We start from the raw sequence: 12,882 nt of genomic DNA, 5'->3' as shown, positions 1-12,882 counted from the left end.
CATTACAGCGAAGTTGCTTTATTTTAGAAAACTATTCTACTTGCTCAAACATATACTTATCAACAATATAATATACTAATATACATTAAGTATGGATCATTAAAAAGAAATCTATATTCAATTTTTTGTAAATACACAATTTCTTAGATTGAAACCTTTCACATATTTGTACACATTTTTCATTATGAAACAAAAAAAAACCAGGATTCGCAACAAGCGTAATAAGCATCTAGGAACAAATAATTCCATTTTGATTCATCGCACTTAAGCAATACCTTAATAAATCATTCTTTATTCTTATTCCTATTCTTCATTCCCTTTTGTGCACCTTTCTGCGCTCCTTTAACGATACCTTTGAACTTGCTAGCATTCCTTTTCCTTTTCCTGAAAATAATATTAACGAGTCGCTACAGTCGAATATAATACATTTAAAATAAAGTTTAGAATAGTATTTACCTTTTGTTTAACACTGATCTCGACAGAGGTACGTATACATATGGATCTGGTTTGCCTTTCTTCTTAATGTCTCCTCCTGCTTTTTGCGCCTTATATTCTGCCCCAAGCGCATGATCTACCTTTCCTTTCTTTACCGGTCGATGAATTCCTGACCCTCCAGCTATGGATAACACATTTTTATTAATCGGGCATTAATAAAAACATAACTAGTGATATTTTACCTTGATATTTCGATGTAGCCTCGCTTCTTACACTAATACTATCGAAATCTATATTTCGTTTACGCTTTTTATTTATCGCTGGGGCTGTGGCTATCGACTGAGTGTCATCGTAGTCCTCTGAAAATGAATTTATTAGGTGTACTGTTTTCGTTGTTTATATATATTTTTTCGTACCATACTCATCTTCCGAGTCGCTATGCAAGAATGGAATTTTCTTAGTTTTCTTCGCTTCTCCGTCATCTCTCTCATTATTCAATGTGATAATAAGACGCCCATCTGGCGCAGTCTTAAATCCACGATCCTTGGGTTTCAGAGTTTGTGTTTTTGGATTTAAAGCTCCAGGTAGTGTTGCTATAGAAATTAAAAAAAATATATATTTTAATAATTATCATACTAAGATACAGTTATAATGTTGTCATCCTACTTGATATATTTCGAGCAGCCGCGGGGTCAATGAGATCGATAATTTCCTCGTTCTCTTGAATCCAAGCTTCTTTTCGTGACGTTCGTTTTTGGTTCTTCCTTGACGCTTGATCTTCCGAACTTTCAAATTCATCTTCGCTATCCGCCAATATTTCTTCGACGCTATATTTTAATAAAAATAAAATTTAAGATCGAATAAAAATCTCACTTACAGTCAAATAAAAAGCTACCTCTTGGGTCTTCTCTTCGCACTGAACTCATCTTCTTCGTCATCCTGTTGTTTCGACTTTTTCAGTTCTCTAGTCTTTTTCTTTGCCTCCTCCAGTTTATTTATATTTTTCAATCTCTTATGCAACATTCCATTGGAAGAAGGTATCATACCCGAGATAGTTTCTACTCCATATTTTCTTAATAATTTTACTAAAATATCGCGCACTTTTTGTCTGAAATGCCTGTGGCAATCGTCATTTATCCCACATAAAGCTTCCATCTGCAATTTAATTAATTCATTTCACCAATATTGCAATTCTTAAATACTTTCTCTAACTTACCAATTTAGATAAAGTTGAAGCAACAATTGGAGACGGCATGACGCTAATGTATACTTTTATGTAAGCCAGCGCAGCTTCCGTAATCTCTCGTGTAGGACTCGCAACAAGCCTACACGCATGGTCTACTATTTCTTTAACTGTGTCCACGCCTAAAGATCCTGTTTAAATGTATTTGTTAACGTTTATAATTCCACCGTTTAACTTGTACAATTTGTTTACTTAAACATCGAAGTTAACACTTACCATTGTAGTGATAAGTAACAGATGCAAGTGCCAATACAGACGCAGTGCAATACTTTTGTGTACCACCCAAGCCAACCATTAACATATTGACATATTCTTTTAAATGCTCGGGGTTTCCTAAAAATTTCTCGGCGATAGTGTTCAAAAGTTGATAAGCACACGTTCGACATTTTGAGTTTAAATCTTTTAAATATACCACTGCTTCGGGGACAACAGCCTCCAAGAATTTCGTTTGCTCGAGTTGTGGATGAGCTTTGATTATGTGAATTAGGCACCTTAATCGAGCCTAATTGAAAATAAATTTCATCATAATTTAAATTATTTAATTTTTAATGGTACATGAGATTTTACTACTTACTGCTCTGCTTGGTTTTGCAACCTCAGTTGCCGACAATATTAATAACTTCTGTATTTCACGTCTGTGCTGCTGTACAAAAGTTTTACATGTGGCTTTTTCACTGCCGCATATCTCTTCCAAAAATCTGTAAATGTCCATAAGAAATAATTCTTTGAATAAAATGTTCGAATTGATACAGATTTTCTAAGGATTCACCTATACGCTTTCTTCTGTTCCTTACTCTTGGCATTCGTTTTAAGAACTGGTACGCAAATATCATAGAAAGCCCTTATTCTATGGGTATCGGTATATTCAATTAATAGTCTTATTATATCGTGAACACTTTCCTTGAAAAAGTCATCGATGTTAGGTTCGTTTAACCTACACAATGCGCGATCGAATAGCTCGTGTACTAAATCGCTGCTAACAATTGCAAGATACGTCTGCAAAAAGAGAAACAATTTAATATTGAATTTAATTTCTTTATATATTATCTCAAAGATAACTATTTGAAAGTAACCCTAATCGTCTCGAATGCAGCCAGACGCTGCCCTTCCTCGTCGGTTCCATTTGGCTTAGTAGTATACAGATTTAAGAACATCGGTAAATAATTCTTTGCAAATCTGGCAATTTCCGCTATATCTTCCTTCTTATTTTCTTCGATCGCCCTTGTAATTAACTTTCGTATTGCGGACATAATGGATAACCTCAAATCTTTTTTTTCATTAAAAGTTATTCCCAACAATTTAGCGATATTCTAAGAAATATCAATTTTAAAATAAATTTTTAAATATCCCACAAATTGGATGGTTAATGTAATTTATAAATATTTATACCTGAAAATTTTCTTTTACGTCGGTAGCATTATGACATATACTTGGCAAGACAGCCCATATTTGGGCAAGCATAAATTCATAGGTTTTTCCTCCTACTGATTCGGTCGCTTTCGTCCTGGAATTAACAGAGATATAACTTTTTCCCTTCAATTAAAATATTATGAAATACTCACTCGCATATTGTAGCTAGCGGCAGTAATGTTTCTGCAAAGAAACGAAGTGTTCCACCGGAAACACAATCCTTCAATAAGGGCAACAGCCAACTTCTCTTCAAGTAAATCGTATCATTGGATACCTATAGAATACAAATTTATATTATACGTATAAAAAATAGTTATAACTAGTAATTACATACAATAACGTACTTTCAATGGAATTAAACTTAGTACTGTTTCTGGACCCATGGCCATTATCGCAGCACCGATAGCGTATTCGACATCATTTTTAGATGTAAAATTATAGGAATCGCGTAAATCTGCTAACCTTATTAATATGTCCGACAATTTCGGGCTTTGCGATTTTCCAGTTACCTATCGTACGAAACAATAATGTAATTAAATGAAATCAGTAAAGATCGAAAGATAGAAATGAAATATTACCTGAAAAAGTAAAGCCATTAGATGAAGAATATGATACCATGCCTCCAAGTATTTGTAATTCAATGATTTGTACATCATGAGAATTATTTGATCGATTGTGACACTATATCTAGAATAACCAGGTATTAAATATGTAATATTTCATATATGAAAGACAATCTTTACATCTATTCTTACTTTCTTATTAGTTCTTCATTTTCACACATTTTTCCAACACAGTCCTGCAATAAAATTTTGATCGTATGCGATGTGCCAGATATAACTGCTGATCTGTCCGAGAGCCACAACTCCATGCATTTATCCAACATTCTTGGTAAAATAGCTGCACACAAATTCAGTGAAGCGCTGTAAGTAGAGAATGACCGAACTTTTAAACTTTACACAGGATTTAAAAATAAAATTTATACTCACTTAGCTAAATTTAAATAAGCTTCTTGCATGACTGTTAACCATGCAAGTGTGGGTTGCGGATCGGTCGCTGGTGGTTGATAATCGTAAAGAGCACCGATGATTTGCGCGTTTCTTTGAGGTGTTAAAATAACTGGCGAGGGTCGGGAAACAAATAAACCATGGAAGGCTTGTAGACAACACGATGTCGTCAGAACATTTTTTAACGTCATAATTTTCAGCAATGATTCGCAAATAGTCTAAAAGAATGGAAGCAATGTTTATACACGAACAATGTTAACGCTTAATTGACAAATACCTTCACGTGTTGTTTTGGCAAATGATGAGTGATATCTTTCATAAGTGTAAGTACATGGAGAATGCTGGTAATACCACCAGGCTCTGAACTAATTTGCAATTGACTGATACAATGTTTTGCAATTTGTGGTGCAGCTGGATGAAACTGTGGTGGGTTATCTCCCTTCATTATCTCGCTTCCTATTTAACAAGTTGGAAATCAAATTAAGTTTCAGCATGATTATTTATAATTACAGATGTTTTAATCTTTGATTTAAAATGTACCTTTCAATATGGCACATACTCCATGTTGTGCTGCCTTTCGTACTTTTGGTTTACTGTGCGTAATGAATGATAAAAGGACATTTAATACTTGCATAGTAGAAGAGTCAGACCATGCAGCCATCTCTAATGCTCGAAGAAGCAAAGACAAACAGTGAATACACTAAAACAGATTTAAAATCGTCAGGACTGCATATTGTATCTTAGTTTTTGAAATTGAATAAGCTTACATGTCTTAGTATTAAGAAGTCTTCAGATGATACATGTTTCGAAAGGATATCAAGAAAAATTTTACTAGCAGGTCCAAATTGTAAATTCAAAATGTTTCTGGGTACAGTTTTTAAACCCATACCCAATAGAGAAAGTGTAGCTGCAATTGATGTCTGAGATTCAATTGCTTCCAAAGTGCTCATCTAGTAATAAACAAACATTAATATTTAAAATTTTCAAGTATTCTTTTACTTGAAATAAAAATTTGCAATATTCTATGCATTACCAATGCAGCAAAATATTCTGTGGAAGATTCAGTTCCATTATTCTGCTTTATAACTTCAGTAACTGCTGATAGTACAGCTAACATTTCTTTATGCAATAAGGAATTTGATTGAAAGTGATTTAAAAACCTGCAAATTATTGTTTAAGTAATGTCACGGAGTTCTCATCAAGCTTAAAATAAAACTGTCTACTTGTAATACAGCTAGTTACTTGCCTATTAAACGATACATTCGAACAATTACTGTAATTGGTAGCAAATGTATCAAAAGTATTAACTGTACTTTCTGTACAGGTCTCAGAGTTATCTTCGTCTAGATCAAGTTTTTCAAATTGAGGCCCTATACCTTGAATGGCATCGTGTTTTTGTAAATCTGCCTTTGTCAGACCAGGCTTACCTGTGATTAAGAAACAATGACGTGAAATATAATGTTGGGAAACAGATATCAAGAAAGTATTGCGTATAGGTGGTAATAAAGTAAGGACGAACCGGAATTATCTTTAAAAAACATCCATGCTGCCTGTTCACGATGTTTTTTCGTCTCTGGATTGGAACTGGCACTCTGACCTTTTGGCCATCGTTTTGCCTTTTTCCTACTATTCAACCGTGGGCCCAATTTACCCATTTTTCCACTATACCGTTTACGATTATTTTATCCTAGTTATTCCAATTTACTTCAATAGATGTTGGAATACTCGCGATTTTTTAACGTCAACGGTGCAACGAGGTTAGATCCATGCTCCACGTGCATGAACAAAAGATCACCAAGCGATTTAGTTGCGATGTCGGTAAAGTACTGCAATGATTTTCACAAGATGTCAGCATCGCTGCAGCAACACCTTGCCGTCGGTAACATAGTACTTCTATGATGGTACCTATCTATCCACCATATCATCGATAACGTAGAACTACTTTAATGGTAAATAAGTACCTAATATTGTTTTCGTCCAAATTAATATTACAAGTTCGAACAATCTTTCGTCTCAAGTAATAGCGAGTCAATGGCTGGGAACTTGTAATAAGATCTTTAAATATAACAAGTGCAACCCGTTAGAAGTGTAATTTCTTCGACACAATGGTGAAATTTTATTATTTCTTCCTAGATATTTGGAAGAAGATGCAAGGGACTTGGGATACAATGATTTTCATTCCGACAAACGCGTCACCTAGTTACTAATTGTAATGTGAAGAATTTGATTAAACAACACATATTGAGGGTTAATTTATCTTTTATTCTTCATTCGAAATTTTTTATTTGGATGAGAATTTTCCTTATCCTTGCATATTGGATTAGTTGAGTCGATCGCGTTGCTTCTATCGTGCTTCTCGTGAATCGAGCGTTCGACGAGTAGCAGTACCCAGGTTATTATGAATGCGATAAGTAGGAAGATGAGCAGAGGCATCGCATCGTCCAGCTCGACCGACGACCAGCCAGCTGTCGGCTGAAATAGGTAGAAATTATGCTCTGAAAATCATTCTTTCCTCTTTTAACAAACTTCGCTATATTATGAAATATTGGGCTGTCTGGAAAGTTCATGCCGATTTTTAGTAGGCGGCACAGGTCTGAATATGTCGGAATGGCTGGAAACAAACAACATGTATACATTCCTTAAAAGGTGGAAAAGTTGTGGAACAAAATGGTACATATATGTATAATTCAATAAATATACACCAAAATTCAAATATGCCTTTGAATAGGCATGAACTTTCCGGACAACCCAATAGATTACCCTGCTCGAGACCGTGGCCCATTCTGTTTCTAGTAACCTCTGAAGAATGCCGCTGTCGCGCAGTAGTAAAATTCTAAAAATGAAGGAGCAGCAGTAAATGATGAAGTGAATGATTTGAAAAGTGCTCAGGTCTGTCGACAAATTATTGATTCTATTTACTTGGCATCGATGATGCCGCGATAAGGACTATTCGCAGGCACTGCCATGGCTATCGTGGTCTGCGCTATTACGTCTAGCGGCTCCAGGATGCAGTCGACTCTTCCTTGGAGAACGGCCGCCATATTGTCCAATGTCATGAACGCGTACTTATTTTCCTGGCAGACGCGACTCAAGCCGTCGAGGTAATTGGACGGCAGATCGCTCTCGCCGGTCAACAGCTGCTCGAACATGAAGGTCAGCACTCGATCGCTGGTGTTCTGCCATGTTCAAACGAAATAAGAAAAAATCAACACATCTGTCTCTAAACTTACGAATCCTAGAATTTGTAAACTTGTCGATAACATTAATTTTATGTGAAATACTGTAAAATAGTAAGTGTATTAGATAGTAACACTTATTAATATGTATTTTATCCTGGCCGTACTACCTGAAAGAAACTGTAATCAGCCGAATCGGCGACCACGGCAAACCGATAGCTACCGTCCTCCAGCATTCCTGCCATCGTGGTGAACGGCATGGCGAACGTCTTGATAGCCAGGAAGCTAATCAACGCGGCCGAATAAGCAGCCAGCACCACGACCGCCGTCGCATGGATGCTCAGATGCACCATCCGTATCGGGTCCAGCGGGGACGGCTCCATCCCTATCGAATTGATCAAATCTCTTGGACTTTCTGCACTAGAGTGTAACCCAATTTCGTAACTCATGGTATTGGGAGACTACTCGGATTCTTCGCTTGGACTTCTGGTAAAATTATAAACCTGTACCCATCTAAATATACATTATTGTGCTTTTTAGGACCCTTCAGTTCTGGGCTACACGCACCCTGACCGCAAAACGCGCCGAAGACGAAGAACACGATCTCGGAGATCGTCGAAGAGGATGATCGGTACTCCACCACGTCGGAGTCTACTCCCTTTGTAAATATGGCGTCGATCGCGGCAATCGATATCCCCGTGATGAGGATCGTCAACGCGATAGCGTTCCAAACGTTCAAAGCGAACGGAGCCAAGTACGCGTTCCATTTGACCGTCGTCGTGTCTGGTCTCTTGATATACACGCGACACCTGGACATAGGAGAATCCACCCTCCTTAGCTAACATAGGTACTCTTTGTATCAAAAGCACTACTCATTCCACAAATAAAAGCTTTTCCGAATATACTGAGGATTTGTTACACTATATTTTAAAAGAGTAAACTCTGGTCGTCGTCGAATCTTGATATATACTTGGACGAGTAGACAGGCGTGGTGAATTTCACGATGTCCAGTCTGTCGGACGTCATCATCAGCTCGGTGGCCGCGAGGTCTGCCTCGTCCTCCATCAGCATCCCCATCGAACCCGTCCACGTGCCGTTCGGTAACCGCACGCCCCACGAGTTGGCCTCCTGATAACTGAACCTGAATCGATGATACGTCTTTGTTGCATCAGAGTTGCATGCACTATGAAATTGAGTATCGAGCATGAAAATTAATATCTTCGATTGTCGCAAGCTTTGAGATTTAGTCTAAAGTAAAAAAAGTAAAGCTAAAGTACTGGCATGCGGTGAAAGGTCGGATGAAAATTAATTTGTATAATTTGTAACAATACCAGAGATGGAACAGTAGGAGAATCGCTCTCCCTTTCTATCCAACTCTTGGGCATTCAAGCAACTTGAACTTATCCGCGATCCAATTGAACCGATTGTCCATTTACTGTACCCGAATGGACGACGGACGAAGGATGGAGGACACGTGAAACACCGCGCCTGGCTAACCGGTATCTACCACCAAAGGATCAGCGAAGGATCGGAAGAATCAAGTTATGTTACGCGGGCTGGCGTCGCGATGTCTGGAACCGGTTAGCCCAGGAAGACGCTTGCTATATCTGCGACGGTATGACGCAACGACGCGTCGATTCTTTTACGAGAGACTTCGAAGAAGCGGCGACGGCAGGAAGAGGACCGCATTCGAGGAGAGGGCTGCCGCCAGTGAAGATGAATACTTTCGCAGGGAGACAACCAGACAGCTCAGGGAACTCCGCGAACGTGGAGTCAAGAGGAAAGCGGAGAACGACGCCAGGGACTCGACTAAGGAAAAGACTAGAAGGGTGGATAATGGGGAGAAGAAGTAACGAGGTGACTTAGAGTTCTACGATGCCACTGTTCTAGATCACGTCAAATGAATCGATGATGTTATTTATGTCTAACCCAACAGATCTACTGCGATGTCTAATTCAACTACTAGGGGGACCAGAAAGTAATGTCGTTTCTTTTACTTTAAATTCAAACAAATAAATTTATAATATGTTTCTATTTTTAATCAATTATGTAATCGTCCTCGTCATCAACAATATTTCGTCATCTAATGTGCAAATTTTCAATACCTGATCGATACAAATCAATTGGTGCGCAGTGAACTGATAAATAATAAAGAAGTATTGACATTCGCAGAAGCGACATTACTTTCTGGTCCCCCTAATATATCGAGTCAAGTAGATTCAATAAATGAAAGAATCGACTTGAGAAGTATTCCACTTCTTCGTGCTTTGAATGGAAACTCTAGCCTTTGAAACCTCTTGTACCAAGTCGATTCTTTCACTTTCTAGATTGAATGATGAATGAAATCGATCAAGACTGACGTGCAATTCATTCCCTCTTGCAGCAGCTGGATCACCTCGCCGAAGAAGCCAGCCATCCCAACCGTGTGATTGACCTCGTTCTTGACGAATCGTGAGACTGGAGGATCCTGTGAGCACACGCGTTCGTAGAGGAACAATAACAGAACCCTTAGTTCTTCCAAGCGATAGCAGTAGTATAATATCAAGGGTGGCATAATGAATCAGTAATGGCATCACTAATAGCAAGGGTGGATAAAGAACATTTGTCCTGCACATCCAATGTGAAGGGATCAAGGTGAAGGCGTAATAAAACTGCGTTTACTAATTAAAATAACTAAAGTCATAAATTTAAACACATCCTGAGCAGGGAGGCGATCAGGTTTATTTCCCGTATAAGGGCAAATGATTATAATTTAAATGAATCTGTAGCGAGAAAGGGTATTAAAGAGGATAAGATAGGTATTAAAGAGGATAAGACACTATAATAAAGAAAAAGCAAAAAACTAATTGTATTTATTTTTAAATATCCCGTGTAGTCGAGAGAGCGTTTCTCCAAGGGTCGAAACGTACACGGTGAGTGCTCGAGGACAACTCGGGATATTTGAAAATGAATACAATTAGTTATTTTAATTAGTAAACGCAGTTTTATCACGCCTTCACTTTGGTCCCTTCAAACTGGCGACCCCGGCGTGATTCGCGCCGTCGTAAATTGTCTCTCGAGCACCTTGAACCACACATGTTTGTCTCACATGAATAGAAACGATCCTGAGGTTGCGTCCCTTCAGATCGTGCCTTCGCTGGTAGAGTCCTACTAAAGGTCCCTTGAAGCCGTGTGTCGAGTTCCACGTGCCAAAGTCCATCCACCTCAAGTGGTCCTCCCTGCCTATGCGGTAGACCTCCCTGACGATCTCGCCACCTCCTTCAGGGTTCGCTTGTGCGACCATCAGTACACAGTCGAAAGGAACGTAAACTTCCCCAAGGAAGTCTTCGATCTCGATGTCGTTCCTTAGAAAGATCAGCCACGTGGGGTACGCCATTGCAATCCACTGAGAAACCTGAGGCATATATAATTTAGAGGATGATCTTCTTATCAGAGTACTTTATCCAGCCTCGTTCATTTATCTATTCAGATCTGACCTTAAGACACCTTGAATATATGTATTAGGTTGTCCCAAAAGTTTCTTTCGTTTTATTAATAATTTATTCCTACACAATATTTTATGTTTTATGTTATATTACAAAATTGTGTACAATTCATTTCGCTTCATTACTGTTGCAGCATCAATGTCTAAAAAATTAGATTGTCTATTTATATAAACATAACAACTGCCACAGAAAATACTTGAATGCAACTCACGAAAGAAACTTTTAGGACAACCTAATACTTACCAGAACGAATTGTTCCTTGACTTCATCCAGATCGTTCAGCAGCACGAACAACGGCCGCTTAATGTTATAATAAGTGCTTCCCACCTAAAACGAGAATACCAAATAATTGTCCAGCACGTGGATAGGATGTTGTACGTACTTTGTCCCTGAACGTGATAAAATCCATGATCGCGGTGCGTATGTTCAGAGTCCCGCTGAGGAACTTCTGAAGGCCAAGCAGCCCCTCGATGTCCTCCAGTTCTGAAAGTTCCATTCTCGTTAAATCAACCACGACACGTTTATCAACGAAACGATATAATGTATAAATCCTCCTCACCTTTCGTTTCGATCACATTCATCGAACCATGAAATAGTATGATGCAGGTATTATTGAAGTAATCGTGAACACCCTTGATCATGCTCTGATAAACGTTCAGCGGCCTTATCAGCAGAGGATTGTCGTCCATCGCGACAATGGGCTGGCTGTGCGAGTCCCTTAAAACGCAGACCACCAGCAACAACCATAACGACCCCATAAATTCCAATCCCGACATCGCTCACGCCGCTAATGGCTCGCGAAGGTTCGCGATAGCTGGACAATGGCAACTGGGATCGAGTCGATATTCGTGATTAGCTAAGTCGTAAAATCATAGAACCGTGACGCGTCAGGGAAATTCGATGTCGGCTCGGAATCAGATGAAACGCACGGATAATCTTTGTTTCTGCTTTACGATAATTGCCTGGTCGGACTCGAAATGGCGTAAGCATAACAAACTCCGCGATGGAATCAGATGTGAACAGGAATTCGTTCGTGTAATCGATGGCAAGTAGGAATGATTTATCCGCGATGTTTACGCGGTCCAAGTTAGTCGGATATTATTATTCGATGTGGAAAGATCGGGGATGTAATTCAGAGTTAGCAGCTTACGGTTGCTATGTGAGTGAAAGTTTTGTTCTATTAGTCTTTGCTTAAATTTCCTTTTACTTTTTGTTTCATTTAAGTGTTTTTTTTTTTTTTTTTTTTTTAATTTCAGGACGACACTTAAGCTGTTTGTGACTTCAGAACGACTGGAACGTGTCTCTTTACTGCGAATTCTTTCACGTGTACTCAATGCATCGTGTCCCCTTGGGATGTTTGCGAATGGTTTCCATTGTGTACAGAAAAATTAGAAATTGTCTTGTCCTCGGTTGTACATTGCGCTTCCCACAGGAATTATTTATAATTTCGATCGGGAAAATAACAGTTGGTCTCCCGATCGAACGTCTTCCAAACATAGGAAAATATGGAACCATGACATAATTTTTAAAAATTAAAATAAATTCACGCACTAAGGAATTAAACAACAAACAATGAAACGAAGAGAAAGAACGGCAAAGGACTGCGAAGCAGAGAGGATGAAGTTTACAGAAAAAAATGAAAACGCAGCGTCAAACGATAAATTCTGTATCGCGTGACAAGAAAGGAGACTAAACGAACGGTTCATTATGAAAATGGCGCAAATCCATTTATCTCTGTTTCAAGATATGAAACGTTGTATTTTCACAGATTAAAATATATCGATAAGCGCTAATTAGCTGGTTATATGTTCTGGGTATTCTTAAACAAAATTAAATCCAGTAAAATAGTGACTTAAACCTCCTCTAATTTTATGTGAACTACGTCATATTCCAGTTTCAACAAAATCGCGACATTGAGTACGTACGTATTAATTTAAAACGGTTTCGTTACAAGGAAGTAAATAGAAACGCGCGTTCTTGTAATTGCAAAACAAGAATTCCAAACAGCAACATTAAACGATTTGGACGTCAATCGGTCAGGTCACCTGCTTTCTTTCAAGTGCTGCAACTTATCGGGAGAACCAGCGATTGGACTTAAACGGTGGTAGACAATGGCGTATCATATA

At 38.4% G+C, this 12,882-nt stretch overlaps 2 protein-coding genes across 3 annotated transcripts; both read right to left on the bottom strand.

The window, feature by feature from the left end:
* Positions 1-90: 90 nt before the first annotated feature.
* Positions 91-5,896, bottom strand: LOC128875389 (RRP12-like protein). The gene is made up of 23 exons (XM_054120924.1): positions 5,615-5,896; positions 5,342-5,522; positions 5,129-5,255; positions 4,863-5,045; positions 4,636-4,795; positions 4,373-4,551; positions 4,078-4,313; positions 3,844-4,011; positions 3,667-3,775; positions 3,433-3,597; positions 3,241-3,362; positions 3,068-3,182; positions 2,752-2,988; positions 2,448-2,674; positions 2,253-2,376; positions 1,895-2,180; positions 1,652-1,809; positions 1,331-1,590; positions 1,102-1,262; positions 852-1,028; positions 678-794; positions 457-616; positions 91-384 (listed from the first exon to the last, which is right to left on the bottom strand). Exons 1-23 carry the CDS (start codon positions 5,748-5,750, stop codon positions 285-287), a joined length of 3,888 nt encoding a protein of 1,295 aa, XP_053976899.1. The 5' UTR covers positions 5,751-5,896; the 3' UTR covers positions 91-284.
* Positions 5,897-6,322: 426 nt separating this feature from the next.
* On the bottom strand, positions 6,323-12,155 carry LOC128875393 (probable glutamate receptor). Of its 2 annotated transcripts, none has more exons than XM_054120931.1 (11): positions 11,316-12,155; positions 11,139-11,239; positions 11,000-11,083; positions 10,360-10,665; positions 9,632-9,738; positions 8,242-8,454; positions 7,839-8,080; positions 7,442-7,656; positions 7,015-7,271; positions 6,856-6,928; positions 6,323-6,567 (listed from the first exon to the last, which is right to left on the bottom strand). In XM_054120931.1, exons 1-11 carry the CDS (start codon positions 11,530-11,532, stop codon positions 6,349-6,351), a joined length of 2,034 nt encoding a protein of 677 aa, XP_053976906.1. In that variant the 5' UTR covers positions 11,533-12,155; the 3' UTR covers positions 6,323-6,348. The 2 variants fall into 2 exon arrangements, with proteins under 2 accessions (XP_053976906.1, XP_053976907.1); XM_054120932.1 differs by having other exon boundaries at positions 8,242-8,412.
* Between the last annotated feature and the right edge of the window lie 727 nt (positions 12,156-12,882).

Source organism: Hylaeus volcanicus, chromosome 4 (genome assembly GCF_026283585.1).
Source record: "Hylaeus volcanicus isolate JK05 chromosome 4, UHH_iyHylVolc1.0_haploid, whole genome shotgun sequence".
Lineage (NCBI taxonomy): Eukaryota > Metazoa > Arthropoda > Insecta > Hymenoptera > Colletidae > Hylaeus > Hylaeus volcanicus.
Note: the sequence above shows the minus strand (reverse complement) of the source record. Positions and strands in the feature narration are given on the sequence as shown.